The sequence below is a fragment of the Lissotriton vulgaris genome, chromosome 10 (genome assembly GCF_964263255.1).
Source record: "Lissotriton vulgaris chromosome 10, aLisVul1.2, whole genome shotgun sequence".
Classification (NCBI taxonomy): domain Eukaryota; kingdom Metazoa; phylum Chordata; class Amphibia; order Caudata; family Salamandridae; genus Lissotriton; species Lissotriton vulgaris.
Genome location: NC_141698.1, coordinates 334,430,284 through 334,450,970, shown reverse-complemented (window position 1 = coordinate 334,450,970; position 20,687 = coordinate 334,430,284). Strand labels below are relative to the sequence as shown.

At 48.0% G+C, this 20,687-nt stretch overlaps 1 protein-coding gene across 1 annotated transcript in view; it reads left to right on the top strand.

The window, feature by feature from the left end:
* The first annotated feature begins 2,416 nt into the window (after nt 1-2,416).
* Nucleotides 2,417-20,687, top strand: part of LOC147685200 (uncharacterized) — an 88,986-nt gene continuing 70,715 nt past the window's right edge. The window contains exons 1-2 of the mRNA XM_086939766.1: nt 2,417-2,735; nt 6,212-6,827. Of these exons, the coding sequence (XP_086795892.1) occupies nt 2,417-2,735; nt 6,212-6,827 (935 nt within the window). The remainder of the gene's footprint in view (nt 2,736-6,211; nt 6,828-20,687) is intronic.

Below are 20,687 nucleotides of genomic sequence, written 5' to 3'. Positions count from 1 at the left end.
AACAAGTTCCTGCACAGCGTGGACTGTGAAGCCCATGTTGTGCAGCAACTGGCTGTCTATGCACACAGGGGGGCACACCATGTGCCCCACTGCATGCCTCCCAGTGTACACAGGCAACAGGGGGGCCTGTAGGGTCCCCTCTGTTTCCCCAATGCCAGTTTTTTCATGGCCGACTCACCGCTATAAAAAGGCTGGTGGTGGGGAAACTCAGAATATGCTACACGGTGCCACAGCGGCACCTCCAAGCATATTGCTGCCCCAAATTGCTGGGCCACCACCATAGAACATGGTTCCCTGACGGTTGCAGTGGTCCAATGGTGGTCCGACCACCAAAGTTGTAATACGGTGACGGACCGCTGGTGCGGCGGCGCCGGACCGCCATTGTTGCACAACTCTGTAAGTTTGGAGGTCATCTCATTATCAGCCCCTTAAACTTGTACCCTAAGGTAACTATAATTCGTGACCTCGCCATGCACTGCTAATTACTCCACATATTACATCACACATGACATCTTCTATGACATCATTGATGATATCACTGCAACATTTGCAATTTAATTATTGATAAGAAAACGGTGCATGGTGGGGGGTGAGTTACAGTCACCTTAGGTCTTCAGTTAGGGTAAAAGAGCTAACTATAAGTGGTGAATTTCAATAGTTTTGTGTATTTAAAACAATATGTTGGCACTGAAATGTTCATCTCACTATAACATCACTTTAACCTTTGCTTTTTTAAGTGAATATATACATATATATTCAATGAAAAAATCTAAGGTTAAAGTAACTTTATAGTTAGGTGCATAGGTTCAGTAACAAGTCAGTGCAGTGCATGGTGAGTGCATGAGATATAGTTAACCTAGGGCATGTTTTATTTTTACTTCAGATAACTATAACTGGTGAATTTCTGTGGTATTTTGAGTTTAAACGTTACATTATGCATCTAATTAAAAAGGGGAGGGGAGCCAAGCCCTGCTAATTACTCCACATATAACATCACTCATGACATCTATGACATTATTTAATATCACTATAATGTTTGAAATGAAATTATTGATGAGAAAACTGCATGGCAGGGGCACGAGTTGTAGTTACCAGACATAATTATAACTACCATTGGTAAATTTCTGTATTTTTTTTGTTGTTGTTATTTTTTGCTATTGAACATTTCACCTAACTATAACGTTACTTTAATATTTGGTTTTTCAGTGTGATCAAGGCCTGCTGAGGCCGAAATGCGTCATGGCAGTGTAAGGTTTCTGCACCGGGAACCAGAGTTCACATTCGTTTTTCCCGAGGAGAAGGGGGTTGTGAAAGAAACAAAGTCCGATATATAGGCTGTCGTGGAGGGGGGGGGGGGCGGGGGGGGGGCTCGTGAGGCTGTTGTTGAAGAGGAGGGGGCGGAGATGGTGGGGCTGGGGGGTGTGGGGGAGGAGGGGGGCCCTGGTGGTGCTGCCTGGGGAGGTGGGGGCAGGGGAGGAGGGGGGCCGGGGGCAGTTGGCGGGGAGGGGCCAGTGGTGGTGGAAAGAGGTAGTGGAAACGAGGAGCAGAGGGGGCTGGTGGGGGGAGGGGCCGGGGGGCCGGGGGGGCCGGTTTCGCCACTGCTCATTGAGGAGACCGATTTGGAGGGGGAGGCGGGGGGGACGGGGGGAGGACACGGAGCTGGACTGGAGTTCGTCATCGGCAGAGGAGAGGGGGTGGTGGGGGGGCAGGGTGGATTGGCGTTGCTGGGGCAGCGGGGGAGGGGTGAAGGGAGGGGCTGGGTGGGGGAGCGCGACAGAGCGACGGAGCGGCGGCGCTGGGGGGCGAGCGCGGAGGTGGCGGTGCGGCGGGCGGGAGGGGTGGGTTGGGGATGGGCGGGTGGGTCGGTGGAGGTATTGGGGGCGAGTCAGGGCGTAGGAGCAGGTCGGGCGTGTATGGGGTGAGTTATGAGGAACGGGAAGGGAGCGGTGGCGCGGCCTGGTGGGGCGGAGGTGTGGGGCGAGGGGGGTGGGTGGGGCCGAGTTGGGGTTTCGGGGGGTGGGGCGGTCCTAGGGGATGGGCGGAGGGAGGGGGTTGGGACCTGGGAGGCGGTGCGGTCCCGTCGCGGCGCGGGGGTCATTCGGCGGGTTGGGGGAGGGGAGCGGCTCTGGGGTGGGGGAGTGAGGGAGGGGGCGGCACGTGAGGGGGCGAAGGGGGCTGTTTTTACCCTGGCATGCTGGACTCCACCTTTTTTCCTTGGCAGGAGCTGTTGGCAAGGCGCTCGGGGGAGCAGCATGCGGCTCCCACCCACCGAGTGGATGGGCCGGCTCTGTTTGGTGCGGGCGGCCGAACTCCAGCGAGGGACCTGAATCAGGAAATCGGCGAGTGGAGGCGGGATGCGTCTCTGCCGGCCCCTCCCCAAAGGGTCTTTACGGCCGCCGGGGGTAGGGGAGTGAGGATGGATACAAATATCTCTGATTTGCATGCAAGTGCGGTGGATGGGAGGGCGAGTGTGGACTTGATGGATATGATGCGGGTGTGTCGTGAGAGAGCGGGTCTGAGCCGGCTGGAACCCCAAGTAGGGGGCCGGGGTGGTGTGGAGCCGGCTGATGGTGAGTCGGAGGAGGAAGGAGAGATTCAGGAGGTCGGGGGGGCTGGTAACATTGTTGGAAGTGTATTGCAGGTGCCAGCAAGGCAGGAAGCGCCCAGAGTGACGGCCCCCTCAGCTCAACTGGTTAGGCGGCGGTATCCAGCAAGGACGCCGACCTTGACGCCAGGTAAAACAGGTGACGGGGAGTGCCAAGAGGCGTTGTGTGCAGGTTTCGGTGGGGTCGGGGGCGATGGGGAGGATGGGTGTCGGCTGGTGCGGGGACGGTATGTGCAGGACACGGGGGTTGACACGGACGGCGCGGCGCCGGGCGGGGAGGGGTCCAGCGGGGGCAGCGTGCAGCGGCGGCGGGTGAAAAGGAGGCGTCGGGGGGAGGAAAAGAGAGTTGCGTGGTTCCGGTGCAGAAGTTGCCGTACATGGGGCTGACCAAGCCGCTGGGTGCCCACCTTTCGGCGGCGACGAAGGAAAAAATTTGGAAGGGGGAATACATTGATATCTTGAAGCTGCTGCAAAGGGAGTTGACGTCTAAGGAAGGGTCAAAGGAGGAAGAGCAGGAGTTAGCGAGGCGCCCAAAGGTGCCCTTGACGCTGGACAACTGGTCATCAGCGTTCCTCATATACGCGAGCGTGTATTGCGAGAAGTTCCCGGACCGGTGCGTCGCGCTGTTTAAATACATGGATGTTGTGCGGAGGGCGCAGGTAACCTACGGCGGGTATGCGTGGTCTCACTACGACGAGGAATTCCAGGCGCGCATGGCTGGGGACCCGGAAGCGCAATGGGGGGAGCTGGATTCAGACCTGTACCAGCAGACGATGGGAGGGGCCAAGTTTGGTCGCACCATCTACACGGCAAGCGGTTTGCCGCTGGCGTCTCCCCCTTTGCGGCCCGCCCAACCTGTGGGGGGGTGGGTCAGGGAGCATCTGGCAGCCAAGCCGCAGTCGGGGCCTGCTGGGACTTTAATAGGGGGGCCTGCGGGCGGGCGGCCTGCCGTTTCCGGCACGAGTGCTCGTCGTGCGGACGGAACCATCCAGTGCTGCGTTGTCGGGGGCCTGGGGGCCCACCGGGGCAGCTGCCCGCGCAGGGAGGTGCTCCTGCCAGAGGGGGTCAGGGTGGGGGGAGGAAAGGGGGTAGAGGGGGGAGCCGGGGCTCTGGGAAAAGGCTTGTACGCCGGTTAGGATAGAGCGAATGGAGCCCTGGTTGGTGGCGTATCCGCGGGCGGAGGATGCTGCAGTGCTGCGTCGAGGTTTTCGGGAGGGTTTTCGGCTGGGGTACGAGGGCCCTCGGATTGCTCGCTGGGCAGACAATCTGAAATCGGTGAACGCACACAAGGGCATGGTGAGGGAGAAACTGTTCAAAGAGGTCAGAGAGGGTCGGATGGCGGGACCCTTCACGGTCCCGCCAATGCCGGGCTTGATCATTTCCCCCATCGGGGTGGTGCCCAAGAAGGAGAAGGGGCAGTTCCGACTGATACAGCACTTGTCTTGGCCGGAGGGGGAGTCGGTCAATGCCTACATTTCGGCGGAGTTGGCGTCGGTGACTTACTCGTCGATGGACGTGGCGCGGCGGCTTGTGGCGACGGCGGGGCGGGTCGTGCTGATGGCGAAATGCGACGTCGAGTCGGCCTTCCGACTCCTTCCGGTGCACCCGGCGGATCACCAGTTGCTGGGGATCCAGTTCCAAGGTCTCATCTTTGTGGATAAGGCGCTGCCGATGGGGTGTTCCATTTCATGCGCACTGTTTGAGCGTTTCAGCTCATTCATACAGGCGCACAGGCTCGGAGTCAGTGACGCACTATCTGGATGACTTTTTCCTGGTGGGGCGGCCCGGTGCGGAGGACTGTCAGCGGCTGCTGGATGGTTTGGCTGGGTTGATGGGGGACTTTGGGGTTCCCCTGGCGCCAGAGAAGACGTGCGGTCCCAGTACGGTGTTGTCCTTTCTCGGTATCGAGCTCGACTCGGTCGCCCTGGAAGCACGCCTACCGGAAGACAAGAGGTTGGCAATGGTGGCTTTGGTGGATGGCATGTTGGCAAGGAGGAAGGTGACAGTGCGGGAGGTGCAGGTGTTGTTGGGGCATTTGAATTTTGCGTGCCGCGTGGTGCGGGCGGGCCGAACGTTTTGCCGGCGTTTGGGTTTGGCGTTGTCGGGTTTGGCGTTGCCTCATCACCATGTGCGCCTGTCGGCGGGTATGAAGGAGGATCTGCACATGTGGCGGGCGTTCTTGGAGCGGTTCAATGGTGTTCCCATGGCGCCGGCGGAGGACAGGGAGTGGGACGTCACCATGTACTCAGATGCGGCAGGCGTCGGAGGATTCGGGCTGTACTGGGAGGGGAAATGGTGTGTGGAGCAGTGGCCCGAACATTGGCAGGCGGGCGGGAGGAGCATTGCGTTCTTGGAGTTGTTCCCTTTGGTGGTGGCGGTCACGGTGTGGGCAGGGGCGTTGGCGCACAAGCGGGTGCTGTTTCGTGTGGACAACGTGGCCGTCGTGCAAGTGGTGAACAGGCAGTCGGCTCGGGATCCGCAGGTGCTGAAATTGATGAGGGTGTTTGTCTTGCGCTGCTTGGAGAATGACATACTGTTTCAGGCGCGCCACGTCCCGGGAGTGGACAATGACATTGCTGATGCCTTGTCGCGTTCACAGTGGGAGAGGTTCCATGGGCTAGCCACGGCGGCGGAGGATGTCAGGACACCGGTGCCGGAGGATCTGTGGTCGGTGGGCGAGGCCGGGTCTTTCAGTTGGTGAAGACGTCGGTGGCGGCCTCCACGTGGAAGGAGTACGAGCTAGCATGGGAGGAATTCCTGCAGTCAGGTGCAGTGCGGGGCGGGGACCGGTGGCGGCGTGAGGAACAGGTGGTAAGATTCATGCTGACACTCATGGACAGAGGTTTGTCGCGGGTGTCGATTGCGGGCAAGTTGTCGGCGGTGGCGTTCATGGGGAAGGTGTGGTGGGGTTACCCTCCGTCGGCAGGGGAGCTGGGGACCCGGCTGCTGGAGGGGTGGGCGAGGGAGAGGGGCGCGAAGGTGCGGCTGCTCTGTCCCATCACGGTGGACTTGCTGGAAGGAGTGATTGGCGCGCTCCCGGAGGTGTGCAGGGATGGCGGCGAGGTGGTACGGTTCTCCACCTTGATGTCATGGCTTTTCTTCGGGGCGTTCCGTGTGTCGGAGTTGCTGGGTGCGAAGGGGAGGCGGGGGTGTTGTGGGGGATGTGGAGGTGCGAGATCAGGAGGTGGCGGTGCATTTGCGACGCTCGAGGACGGACCAGCGGGGGGTTGGAACTTGGGTGGTACTGGGACCGGGCGGCCGGGAGGGGGTGTGCCCGGCGGCGTGGGGCAGGAAGTTGATGGCAGACGGTGGCGAGACGGAGGGGGAGTTTTTGGTTGGGGTGGGAGGGACGGGGTGACGGCGTCTCAGGCGTTGGAGGTTCTGCGGCGCGCCCTGCGGAACATGGGTGAGGATCCCCTGGCTTTCGGGACGCATTCCTTTCGGATCGGGGTGGCAACGAAGGCGGCACGGAGGGGTTGGGGTAAGGAAGAGATACAGAGGCTGGGTCGATGGAAGTCGGATTGTTACAGGTCGTATGTGCGGTTGAGGGAGGCAGAAGGGTTGTCGTCACAGTGATTCCCGATTTTGATATGTGTGTCTTGGTAGGTGCTGTGGCGGGGCCGGAGATGGCAGTTCTGAATGTATATATTGTGGGACATTCATTCATCAAGAGGGCAGAAGAGGCGGAGTGGGACAGGCATCGGACACTCAACTTGGGATTGGATGCGGGGTTGTACAGGTGTCATTGGAGGGGTAAAGGGGGTAGGCGTTGGCATGAGTTATTGCCCTTGTTGAACACAGTGGTGAGAGGCTCGGTGTGCCCGGATGTGGTAGTGATCCACCTGGGCGAGAACGATTTGGTGCAGTGCAAGGGTTTGGCGCTACTCAAACAAATGAAGCGGGACCTGAGGGAGATCAAGAAGCAATGGGCGGGTTGCCATATTATCTGGTCTGAGTTTATTCCCAGGCGGGTGTGGAGGGGGGCTGAGCGCCCAGGAGCCATAGACAGGGCACGGAGGAAGATCAATCGGGAGATGCGTGAATTTTGTGCCAGGGAGGAGGTGGGGAGGATGGAGCACCCGGAATTGCGCTATGGTACAATCTATTTTTTCCGGGAGGATGGGGTTCACCTGTCCAGGTATGGCATGGAGCTGTATATAGTCCAGCTGAAGAAGGCTTTGGATGGGGCGTTGGGGGTCCTCAGGAATCCCAGGAGGCAGGAGTCCTGGGGGGGGGGGGGGGGGGGCGAAAGTCGTAAGCGACTTTCGAGTGGCGCTGTCTGTCCTAAGGAGATAGGGTGGTTTTGCTGGAGGCCTGGGACTGTATGGTAGCGGGGGTGAGGTCATGGAGGTCATTGGGGCATTCAGTAGAGGGGCAGGTTGCTGAGCGGATGTGGTTGTGTTACAGTTGCAATGTTTGGGGTTAAATTTAGGGGTGGGGGGGCTGTCAGGCAGTTGTTATTTAGTGAGCAGTAGTTTTGTTCGGCACAGGCCAGGTGGGAATGTATTGTAGGTGCACCTGATTCCAATAAAGCGGCCTTTATCACACACTTTCGGTTGTCTGTGTCAGTGCTTCCCCCCCCCTCACCTACTGGTGTGCCCCAATGGCGATTTGGGGGGGCGGCCGACCAGCGGGAGGCTCGCCCCCCCGGGGAAGTTTGGGGCACCAGGGGAGGGGGGGGAGGAAGTCTGGCAACAGGGGCTCGCCGTAGCGGGCGTTTTTGGGCTGGTTGGGCTGGTTGGGCGGTTTGGGCTTCTTTTGGGCTGGGTGGCTACTTAACCGGCCATTTTGTGTCACCGCACACTGTTTGTGGTGCGGTGACACAGCAGCCTGGTCACAGGAATTTTGTGTCCCTCCCACCCTCCCTATAAAAAAGTCTCTTAACCTTTGAGGTTTTTTGTCTGGGGCTGTGGGGGGTTTTCTGGCGTGGTCTTGGGGGTTTAGTTGGTTGATGGTGCACTGGTTAGGGCTACAGTTGTGTTGTCGCTGGAACAGGTGCGTTTTCTGGGGCGCTGTCCTAAGGAGATAGGGTGGTTTTGCTGGAGGCCTGTAACTGTATGGTAGCGGGGGTGAGGTCATGGAGGTCATTGGGGCATTCAGTAGAGGGGCAGGTTGCTGAGTGGATGTGGTTGTGTTACAGTTGCAATGTTTGGGGTTAAATTTAGGGGTGGGGGTGGGGGGGCTGTCAGGCAGTTGTTATTTAGTGAGTAGTAGTTTTGTTCGGCACAGGCCAGGTGGGAATGTATTGTAGGTGCACCTGATTCCAATAAAGCGGCCTTTATCACACACTTTCGGTTGTCTGTGTCAGTGCTTCCCCCCCCTCACCTACTGGTGTGCCCCAAAGGCATGCGTGGTAAAGGCATTGTGTGGAAAAGACTGCGTGATAACAGAGGTTTCTCTTCCCTCTGTGGCTACGACATTCATGAGCATCATAAAACAATCGGAACCATCCATCGACCTCCTGAATTGTTGGAGACCGATCCTGCAACTACACTTCCGGTGAATACCACCAACTGTGTACCTGCTTCTTCTCAATATTAGGCAACCTATGTACAAGATGCCACTGTGAAGTGGCCTCAAGTAGAACCCAGTGGTGTATGAAGACCACATTTAATACATTGACATCAGTGAAAAAGGGCTTAAGTAGGGATTTTAATTGCTTCACCTTTTATGAGGAAATGAGATTGTGTAATTGATTTGATGTGGACACGCATGTAATTGATGCCGATGCAGCATAAACCTTATACCTCAAAATTGTTGCAGGCGTTTTTAAAAACATAAGCAGATTTTCTCATGGTTTCATTCAGTGTGTGGGGGTGGACGAGATGGGAATTATTCTCCCTCAGGGGTATCAAGCCTTACCAAAGAAGGGATCGAGCCTGTGCATGTGCTTGTTCAGTCTTTGGGATATCTTTCCAAAGTAATTCTGAAAGAGATGATTTCACGGCTGTGGCTGTTTCAAATTCCTGCTTCTGAACATGGCCCCCCAGGCCACTTCAGCATCCACCGTCAACAACTGAAACACTGGGTGGCTCTCGGATGACAGCTTGGGTAGGAATTCATCTGAGCAGTTAGTCATGCCCATCAACACCTGGCTCTACTGAGGAACACTTTGAGGAGCAGGCAGCTCCTTGGCAGCTCTCAGTCTTGCTGGATTACATTTAACCCACCTTTACTGATGACCTGACGGAAACTATCAACTTCCTTGTGCCTCATAAGACCTCTTCCTTTGTTCATTCATAAATTAGGCTACCTAACTTCATTTAATCCTGCTTCCAGACATTTGTCATGTTTTCTTAATGTCATCATATATTATGTATAACAGATCTTTCAGTCTTTTCTAGAGTGCAGTCAAAGTCCTCTCAGATATTTTGACAAATATCGTTAATGCTAAGGAGGACATCGGCCTGCTAGGCTTAGGTTGAGTGATCCCGATAAGGCCTAGTGGAATAGATTTAGACAAATCAAAAGGAGTCTTCCAACCAACGAAAAACAGAAGAACTAGTTAATTTTGGACAGCTCCTGTACAGGAGTGACAGGAGGAAAGTTGCTCGTCTCCTGCACGCATGCAGAAAATGTCGGTATTGCATGACTGTGTTAATCTTGCAGGTGAACCGGGGAGGTCGGTCTGAAGAAGAAGACTGTGGGTCATATGTACAAAGGAGTGGCAGAGCAAAGCATTAGCCTTCCTGTCTTAATGCCTCTTTCCAGCACTTCTGAAATGCAGGGTTGCACCTTGTTTACAAGAATGTGGTGTAGCCTTGCGTTTCCCCTGCGTTGGCGCAGGCACCCTTGGACCATAGTGCAAGTGTGTCTGCGTGCAGTGGAGGATTGTTTATGTGTAGGAAGATGTCCCTCCTTGCACATGAACAATCCTAGAAATGCCATTATGTCATTTTCATTTGTGCTGCATCATGCAGCACACATGAAAGTGACAACATTGATTTTTTTTAGAGATTGTTTATGTACAGGAAGGGACAACTTCCTATACATAAACAATGCATGGCAATTTGCTTTTTCCATGTGTGCTGCAGAAGCCAGCACACATGGAAAAAGCAAAAACGAGGAGAAATAATGCATTTCTCTGTGTTTTGCCATCTCCAGACTAGTTTTTACCTGATCTTAATGTTGGCAATGCCTCCTATGTACGCCACCCTTGTACATAGGGGTCAGCGTCAAAATGAATGGGCGTTGCGGTGGAACACCCCCGCAACACCCACTGCCCACCCTTTTCACGCCAACATAGCGTGAAAGAGGGTCTTATTTACAAGGCAGTGTTTAGCCACAATAGGTGGCTTAATGCTGCCTTGTAAATAAGGCACAGCTCCTATCGACACTACAACATCGGTAAAAATGACGTTGTGGTGGCGATAGGGGCTTGTACATATGCCACTGTGTGTGGAAGTAGAAAGTGAACTAGAACTTAGGGGAAGTGAGATTTATGACAATATTTACTGTTAATTAACCCCCTACGTTTTGTGACATTTTCACAAATGTAGTACTATTAACCTGATATGTTGGAAGGCACCTCAACTGTAATTTAATTTGATCAGTCTCCTCTGCAGTTCGACCCACAGTGCCCCCACTCATCTACCTCTCCGACAGTAGGTTCACGACTAATAATAGTGGCATGCTAGGTAGGCCTGAGACCACGGGCCCCTCAGCCCTGCTCCCCTAAATCCAAATATAATAAAGGAATTCAGTGTCTCAGATGTGGAATGCACCCTGTGGGATCTCCCGAGCTGTATCTCAGTACAACGGGGATGTGAATAAGCAGCTCAGAGTTGACGACGAGTTACATATCGAATTGCATGACTTTGAAAGGAGTGCAGAACGGAGCCCTGTATACAGCACATGAATAATTCAGCATTGCTGTATTGAATATCCTGGAATAGAGACGAGGATCAGGCAGCATTGAGCACTGTGCAGATACTCAGCATGTTTTCCTTTATAACTTCCTACAAGAAGTATAAATGTCAGCGGCTTTGTGTCAAGCCAAGAGTCTGCTTTGGAGGCAACATTTCGAGCAGCTCTGACTCTTAAGGTATCCACGGGCCTTAATGACTCTAGGGCCAAAGGGGATTGGGAACTGATAGGACAGGAAGGAGGGTACGGGACCTGCCTAGACCTCATTTTAGATAAGGAATGCCCCCCATGTATACAACTGTCTGCCATCTACAACCCCTTCCACACGGAGTCACCCCTCGAACATTTTGTGTCACCTTGTGCAGTGTTTCCAAAGGGTCAAACCCCTCTTTAAAGTCATAATTCTGAGATACGTTAACCTATTCTATCACACAAAAGCACTCACACAGAGACTCACGCACACTTGCGGTCCTACATGTGTACACATATATTCACATACATGTTCATGCCCACCTACATGTCGTGTGGACGCAAAAGCACAGAAATAAGGTAGACACCCTTGAGAACATCTACAAAAGCACGAAGGGCACCCACAAACACATTTAATGCATCATTCTTTCACCATCTCAACGTTTAGGAGGAGCATGGTAACCCTAAGCTGTTGCATGAATGAGTCTACAATTGGTGAACAGTTCTACAGGTTGAAGACAGGCAAGGGTGACAAGATAGTTTTGCGGAGCTTAATATTTTACAGAGATAGGTGAATGTTTTCTGGCATCTTAAACATTTGCCAGTATTATGTCTTTCGCTATTGTTTTCTGCAGTCTATATATGAATGCTCCATGTACAGAGAATTGTGAATTTGTTTATAGGAGCTTCAACAGGATGGGTGCACTTTTTGCTTTGTAGAAGCTGAGTAGCTGTTTTTGAGTGTTGCATGTCTTCTTGCTTAGGGGACGGCTTCTAAAATTAGATTGTTTTTTAACATACAGCCGGCCATCTTGCTTTTTGTACATTTAGCATGTTGACAATATAGATAACTTCAGGTCACACAAGTAACATTTTGAAAAAATGGGCAAATACTTCTTGAGTTTTGATCTAAAATGTGTATTACATCTGAATTTTGTTTGAATTTGAAGGAAAGAACACAGTTTGAATTTGGTTGTTCCATGCAGGAATACGTGGAGAGCAGAGCTAGGCAGCAGGAAATTAATTTAAAAAAACGATTGCAGCTTCATCTGTCTTTTTCAGGAAGAGGTTTATGATACGGGGCAGGCAGGAACATCTCCAAATCAAAGTTATAGATAATAGCAAAGGCAAACAGTGGTCATCCACGGCTATCTATTGCTAAAATGTTGATATCCGCTGTTTGGCCATAATATGACTTTGGCACGGAGCTATCTTTCCCATATAATACCCACAGCCCCACATGGCTGTCCTCGAAATAATAACCCCTTGCAATTGTTTTCAAGATGAACTTTTATTTTTTCAAAATGGATATTAATTTCCAAATGACTAATAACGTCTTAATTTACTGAGTCTACTCTTCACAAGGAAGGGGTTTTATCTATTCAACAAAGAAGTCTTGACACCACTACAATTATCCCAAGCCAAAGGTTCACTGGCAAACTTCTCGCCCCGCTCTATCTAGCACCATAAACATCTAGTCTATCTCCATTTGTTTGAGAACTGCACACACCTAAATATACTTTCAGAAGCCCTCCTCCCATGTCTACTCCTCAGATACCTGCTGTAAATACAAGTTAGATATCAAAAAGACATACTTTGGCCAACTGTATGCCAATAGCAGTTTACAAGTAGAAGGGTGACTCAACCATTCATCCTTCAGGTACTGGTAAAACTTGTGCCATTGCACAGAGGAAGGCACCTGTTACTTAGAATGGTATGATACTGCATGATTGTGATAGGCAGTGCATTGAAAATGCTAGTTACTAACGCATTTTATTATGGAGGGTTCAGGGGAAGGAATAATCATGTCTAGTATGCGGAAAGGTGTCTGGGTCATGGACAGGTTTCTACTTGTAATCATACTTTTTGCAAACACTGTGACCTTTTAGCACAGTTCAAAAGAGTCCTCCACCCAGCTATTATGAGTCGACAATAGAAACCACCAGATGATATCTGTACGCCTGCATTAAAGAACAAAAGCGTTCTGCACCCATACACCATGTATCCTGCTCTACAGCAGAGCACAATACACATCTTCATATTCAGAACTAGCAAACAGTTCAATTTTTTTCAAATCAGATCAAAGATAGTAAAAAATGCTATTTTAGTCTACACACGAACCAGTTGACCCTCTTAGGTTTCTTTAATTATGTATTGCCTTTAAATAAATCAGCTTTGCTAAGAAGACATCAGCCCAGTTTACCTTTTACCAACTTATGAGGAAGCTATCTATTAGGATGAAAACGGTGTGAAAAGCTGAAAATTACATTTTTGTGGCAGGAGATATTTATGTCGGGAGTGGTCTTCACGACCAGTGGCCTCTGAACTGCTTGTTGGCATGAATGTAGCATCCCTTACTGGACTCCAAACACTAGTGTGTCTGGCTGCTCATGCAGGTCTATCGGTACAAGGATGTTTGCTCGTATTATACTATTTTTATGCTATTATGGGTTTATTCTGCTCCACATACTACTGACAATTGTGAGAATATCGGAAAGGCTGCCTTAACATGCACCTTTGGGGCACCGTGCATCCCTGAACTGTTTGCTCCTCTTCCTCAGAACCTAACCCACATACCCTAAACAACCGAGGTTTTATAGCTGAATTATGGATGTTGCTCACAGTGAACTAAGTCCTAGCATTTTTCTCTCTTTTTGTTCTTGTTTTTCTTTATCAGGTCACAGTGGGTTACCAAAAGAAGTCCTGGCAAAAATATTCAAACCATCACCTTCCTCTCCTTGCAGTCTTTCTCTTTCCATTCATCCATTCTCCCTGTCTCTTCTTCCTCTCTGATCGCTTTCTCTCTACCTTCCCTGTCCCTCGCTTTTAGGTAGAGCCTGGGCAGCGCATATGCTGCTCTGCAAGGCATGCTATATTGGAGTATGGACTTGAAGCTCCACCCACTCTCTGCCCATATTTTTCATTGGCTTGTGTCATTGTCCTTTGTAAATGCTCACTTCTGATTCGTTATTGGGCTTGTTAGTCCCTCCTTAGTACCGCCTTGTCTTCATTTGTAACCTTCCATGAGGACTGACCCTTTTACTTCTGTTGTTACATGGTATGAAGGAGTCAGCGTTGTTGTTGCTCAGCAACGGTCTAACACGGAACAGAGTCTACTCATAAAAGAAGCTTAAAAAAAACTACTGCATGTTAAGGTGTACACACAAGCATGCCTGGCTGGTTTGTAGTGTTTCAATGAGTCACTTTGTTTCCAGCCAACCTTGTTAATTTCCACAGCGCTCTTTCGTTCTGGAAATGCAAAAATGTTTCTTGGTAAGTGCTTTCAATGTGGTAACCCGGGGCACATGGCAAAAACAGATTGTTGTAAAGTATCTTATATAATATGAAGTCGTCAAGGTCACTTTTCCAAGTGCTGTTAGTCAAACAAAGAAGGGAAAAGATAAGGGAGGTGGATTATTATTTTGAGGATGATGGTGATGATGATGTTGAAGATGTACATTTTGCTTCAGGTAAAGGAACATTCCACTGATGGTCATGTGGAAGTGATTATGGTGAATTACGAACCTGTGTGAATGTTATCTTATTCAGGAGCCAAAGTAAACCTCATTCTTAAGTACGTTTATGATCACACTTGAAGGAAAAGGTGAATTTAAGGAAGCCTGATATCAGACAAAAGTGCTATGGTGATGAACTCATTGAACTACTTGGTTATTTTTGCGGCACCATAGAGTTTAAGGATAGAGTATCCCTGGGAAAATGTATGTCTCGATGAAAGGGGATTCCCTAATCAGCTGGTTTCATCAGCGTGATCTTTATATTTGTCTAGACCCTATCGAGAGACATGCCCCACGTTAGAGCAGTGTATGGTGGCAGATGTGAGTGGGTGAAGGAATTTCCTGGTGTATTTTCTGATAGTTTAGGCTGTCTAATGAATATTTGTACCTTATAAAGGTAAAGCTTGATGCACAACCAAAAGTGGCTAAAGTTAGGAATGTTCCTTTGCTTGCTAGAGACAGTATGACTTTGGAGCTTGATAAATTAGTTAAGAATGGCATAATAGAGGAAGTGGAAGCAACTGAGTGACTTGCTCCAATTGTTGTGGCCTAGAAAGCCAATGGTGAAGCTTTGAATTGATTTGAGAGAACTCAACAATGCTGTGGTTGTTGATCATTGTCCCCATCCAAACATCAGTGAAATGTTGTGTTCTCTCAATGGTTCGAAACGTTTTTCCTCTCTCGACCTGACGTCAGCCTATCATCAGATAAAATTCCATCCCTCATCACAAGAACCAACTACATTTATCACACCTGTTGGGACCTTTAAGTGCTTGAGAATGCCTTTTGGGTTGATCTCTGCCACCGTGGTTTTCCAGTGGGCAATGGAGAAGGTTTTGAAGGGCATTGATGGGTTAAAGATGTACCAGGATGATGTTTTAATTCATGGTGAGAATCTTGAAGAACATGATAGCAGGTTGCAAGAGGTTTTGACAAGATTACGAAAGTGTGGTCTCACTTTGAAAATAGGAAAATGTAAGTTGAATGCTTGTGAAATCGAGTAACTTGGGATATGATTACGGGCTCTTGAATCAAACCAAAGAGAGGATTGGTTGAGGCACTCAAATCTACATTCACCAAGACACAAGGATGAGTTAGTCAATTTTGTTGGCATGGCTGAGTTTTATAATATATATGTCCTGCAAATTTGCTGAGAAAACCACTGGCATGCACAGTTTGTTAAAAAAGGGGAAGGAATTCAGATGGTGTTGTATCTGGGAAAAGGAGTTCAAGGGTTTTAGGTGAATCTTGAGAAAGCAGCGTGTTTAAGTAGCTTTCAACCCAGAGATGAGACATAAGTGATGACTGATGTGAGTTCCAAGGGTCTTGGTGTTGTTCTTATACAGGAATCCAAAAGTATGGACAAGACTATTTTGTTTGTTTCAAGAGGTTTAAGAGGACGCAAACTAAACTACTCACTCCGTGATTGAAAAAGAGGCTTTGGCTGATTTCTGGGCTGTGAGGAAGTTGAGGAAATGTCTTTGAGGTTGCAGGCTTCAAATAAAAACAGATCACAAGCCCCTCAAGGAAGTATTTTTGAAGAAGAGTGTGGATTTTATTTCCCATAGGATATGTAAATCAGTTGTGGTCCTCCATAAGGTCGAGCTTGATATGACATATTTCCCAGGTGTCAGTAACGTTTTGGCAGACTGTTTTTCAAGGTTAGCTGAAGCCTGTGACATGAATTCTGATTATACAGAGGAGTTTGGGAAATGAGGCGACTTCTTTGGAGCTGAGGAGTTTAACAAGGAAGTTAATTTTTGTGGAGTGGAGAAAGGAGTTAGAGAATGATGAAGTTCTCCAGGTCATCATCAAGATGGTGAGTGTATACATAAGGACCCCCTGCTACTAATATCTGTTCCCAGGGCAGGGCAAATACAAGTGTTAAAAACCGGTCCCTAGGCAACTTTTATTCTACATTGCATTAGGAACTTAGAAACCATATTGCTACATGCTAGTAGAGAAAGCTCAGTGTACACAACGTAATACATTATAAAAACGTTTTATTTATAGAAAACGACATCAACACAGGTTTTTTTCTAAATTTTTTCTCCTTGAATACACGCTACCTGTAAAATTACATAGCAATAAAATCAACAAATTTCACAATCGCAATATTCTCTCAATACATTTAACAAAAAAGGAATGGATTTCCTATATATATTGTCCAATAATACAATCCTATTCAAATGCTCTCAATAAATTCAACATTAATATACAACCAATTTGATGTACGACAATCACAGTTTTGCCAATTAATGTAACCTTGATTATCGGAAAATACTCAAATGAAATGTCAAGTCTAAAGAGGAAAAGGATATATTAAAGTTTTTGAGATACAATGCGGTGGCTTTAAACCATAAAGGATCTTCATGGAATCTATGTGCGTTTCGGGAACCCAAACGCCTTCATCAGGAAAGCCACATTTATGAAACACCAAATCCAAAACTACGACGAGTAAAGAAATTATGCATTGAAAAGGAGGTGGTGTTGATGGCAGCAAACTTCATGGAAAATTGCAAAACGATCAGGATGTGGTTGATGCTGGAAACCAAAGTAAGGAAGTGCAAGATGAATGGATAAAGGGACTTGTATATTCAAAGCCTCTAGGCCCAATAAATGGAAGTTGTAGGTTAAGACTACGTCCTATTTTGTGATATTCATCTGACACATGGATGAAGATCTCATGGTAACAAACAGCCACATGTGTAAAATAAATATTCAACAATAGACTATTCTGTATTAGTTGTCTTCCATGTGCAACTTAAAAGACAAGATGGTGACAGATGGTTGGTGTGATAGGAGTAAATGTGATGCTAACGTCAAAAGGTTTTGGGAGGTGAAAGAAGAGTTGGCCTTGGTTAACGGTTTCTTTATGAGAGGAAGTGAGCTTGTGTCTCCTCATAGTGTGAGGAAAAAGTTAATTGAGAATGCTCATGCCAGTCATATGGGGATAGCAAAATCCAAAGAAAGGGTTAGAACAGGCTAGTGGTGGCCAGGTGTAGACGTGATTGTTGAGAGGGAGTTGAGAAATTGTGTAGAATGTGTTCAGAGTGATAAGGTTTTGAAATACAGAACGCAACCTCTGGTAATTAGAGAACCAGCTGCAGGTCCTTGGGTGGACATAGCCGTTGATATTTTAGGACCTGTCAAGATCAAAACATGAGATAGATGTTATTGTCTGTATTGACATGTTTTCTCGCTGGCCAGAGATCAATGTGAATTCAGTAGAGTCTAATGAGAGCACACAAGTTTTGGAAGAATGATTTGAGAGAGAATGTTTCCCTGCAAGTATCATCATAGACAATTGGGTGCAGTTTACCTCTGATGTGGTAGACGAATTTGTAAAAGCACGAGTGTGAAACATAAAAAAGCAAAACTTTTTCATCCCGAGAGTAATGGAGTTGTGGAACGCTTCATAACAGTACAGAAAGAGCCCTGTGTGGGCTGGGAGCATTAGCTTAGCAAAAAGGTACGAGAGTACCCCTTAACACTTCACTCATCCATAGGTGTGACTCCTTTTCAGCTGTTCAGAGGCAGGCTTCTCAATTATGAAGTGTTTCCTGTATGGGTAAATGAGAAGAGAATGACAGGTGAAGATCAGATGGACAAAGTGGAAGGTTGGCATGAAAAGGAGATAATGGGGAGGAGAAAGGCTCTGTATAATGTCCGCAAAGTGGTAAAGAATGCTGCAAATCAAGTCGGGGACTGGGTAAAAATTAAATCTCCCAGAAAAGCTAGTAAGGTTTCCAAATTCAGCCCTCTTTTGAAAGGTATTGCACCTTCCAAAACGCAGTCAAGACAAGTGATCATAAAATTTGGAATCTCAATAGGATTGCCAAGTTTCACCTTGTGGAAGTTGAGCCTGCAACCTCTGGTTCAAGTAACATCAGGGAGCTGACAAGTAGCAAACAGACTTCTCAGGTGTGAGACCTCAGTGCAATAAAAGGGCTCCTTCAAACCTTAAAGACTATGTTAAAGGGTTCATCCTTTACACCTTAAAGACTACGTTTTAGGGTTTATACCACTTTGTTGGTTTTTATTGTTCTTTGTGTTTTATGTAATGGTGCCTTTTTTGTTGTGTGTTGTTGTTACAGGGAAGGAGGGGGTGGTATCCTGTACATTGCTCTGCATTCTCTATGCTATGACAACAAGTATTTTATACTAACAACGGTTCAGAATGTACAAAAATTACAAACATATCTTAACAGTAAATAATCAGGGGCACACCAAAAAGAAAAAGAAAATAAAAAATTTGGTCCATAAACAAAGCATTTTTAGAAAAACATACAAAATGTATTCAATATAAAAAATTCCCGAAGCTCAGACATATAAGCTGGTACATATAACAAGTACTAGACATACACACCCAGACAAGTGGCATAACAAAAAGTGGTTACATAAGGGAAGGAGTTCCAGAACAACACTGGAACTACAACAAACAAAACAATGTGTCCTCCTCAAATTGGCGTTTCGACCATACTCATTATTACATGGTCATCTTCAGGACAAATAGTTAACTGAGCTTTCCACCAACCAATTTCTAATCAGACCAATGAGAACAAGCACAGTGATAATCAATGTTTGTGTCAATAAAGTTATATTTGTGTGGTGGCGTGGAGCACTTTAGAACTCCACTCCCTTCATGGTATATCTTCTGTAGCTAGCTGCTCGAAATAAATCAAGCAGAACTAGTCACAAGTCGAAAAGTTCCCTTTCCATTACACTTCTTCGGAGGCGCCCGAACAAACACAAATTAGGTTCTGACAGCAACTTGATTAGCATGTTATCACTGTGTGTTGCTAGGGTGTTCCTTGATTGCTTAGGCTCCAGATCAGTTGGCAGCATGTGCTTGCTGTAGCTGGCTGGGGTTTCTGATGTACCTTTAACTTAATAAACCTCATTACTTTCTGAAGTTTCTGCAGTTTACTTCAAAGGGGAACTTTGCAGAGTGTTTGACAAATTCTGAAACCTTCCACACACATAATCAGTCTGCCACTCACTGATAGATTTCAAGGACTGCGCATCAATTAAAGAATATATGGGTTCACATTTCTCAGTGGTTGAAGCTTTGGTACCTGTCACCAAATATACAGGATGACTGAACCAACGTTTATGCTAAACTTCCTTCTAAATTCATCTGCAATTATTACATCTATATATTTGTACCTCTGGGCACCGCATGCCTGTTGGAAATGTACTTATTTTATAACAGGCCTTGTCACACTTTTCAGATCTAGAGGAACACATTTGTGTATGTGAGTGTGTGCTTTTTTTTCCTGGTGAAATGCGCCACCAAATAACACTGCACCATAACAGTTAAATGTCCATAGTTCATTGATATTTGTTTTATAAACATATTGTATTGGGGAGCAAGATAGCAATAAATGTGCATAAAAATGTCCGGACCATAGTCTCAGAAAAAGAAACAAGATGCCTACCTCCACGACCATCCCCCTGTTCTATTTCTTCCTGCCCCACCTATTTCCTTTTTCCCCTTTTGTGACAAGATGCTATCTTACCTGATCGCATGGGGCTATAGGTGGCTAATCCTTGTATGTGTGGATTTCCGTGTCTTATGTTGCCACTCTAGGTGACCCCCAGTGTGATGAGAATGCCTCCGTATTCTGCCCACTTAGCCCATATTTTCAATGCTTTTGGGGGCAGTCCCTAGCTTTGTATACTGATTTCTCCAAACTCATACAGTGGTCTAACCCTTTCCGCTACTCTTCCATGGAAGAGGGTTGGTTGTCTTCCAACGTCGAGCTATAGCGTGCTTTGCTACGGTTAGTCCCAACCAGCGTAGTGTCACTTTATGGTGGGTGACTCCATTTTAGGGGTAATTAGTAGGAGGACCAGTTTTGGATCTAATGGTAAATTCCATCCCAAGACCAGGCCTAGACAGGAGAGAATCTGGCCCCAATATGATTGTATCTTGGGACAGCTCCATGTTGTGTGGAGAAGATCTTGACTTGTGTCAAACATCTGAGGCAACTCGGGGACAGTATTATTTCCATCCTCAACAGTCTTGCGTCGCTTAAGGTATGGTCTCGGTAGGTATTTCATTTGTATTAGACAAAGTCTGGTTCAAAGGTGTTCATCATGTGGTGCATTAGTCCATGATAGAGGTTTGTTCATTTGTGATTCGTCAGCTCACCCATAAGAAGCTTCACCTGTAACTAGTTAAATTCTGGGAGGTTGTTGAGGTTCAAACGTATAGCGTCAGGGCATGTCTAATTTGTAAATAGCGATAAAATTGACTGTGCTGTATGACAAACTCTTTTTGTAAGGACTCGTTGTAGTTAAGTGTTGTGCCCTCCAATAGGTCTCCTGGAAATCCAATAGCATCCCAACCCTGAAATCCCTCCAGTGCAGCCACTTGTCTTAGCATATTCCCCACCCACAACGGGGTTTGTTCTATCAGGCTGTTGAGCCACCCCATACTATTCAGGGAGGACCTCCGTGTTTGGCTTATCACTCGAGTTGCCGGTGGGAGCTGCAAATCCGTTCTG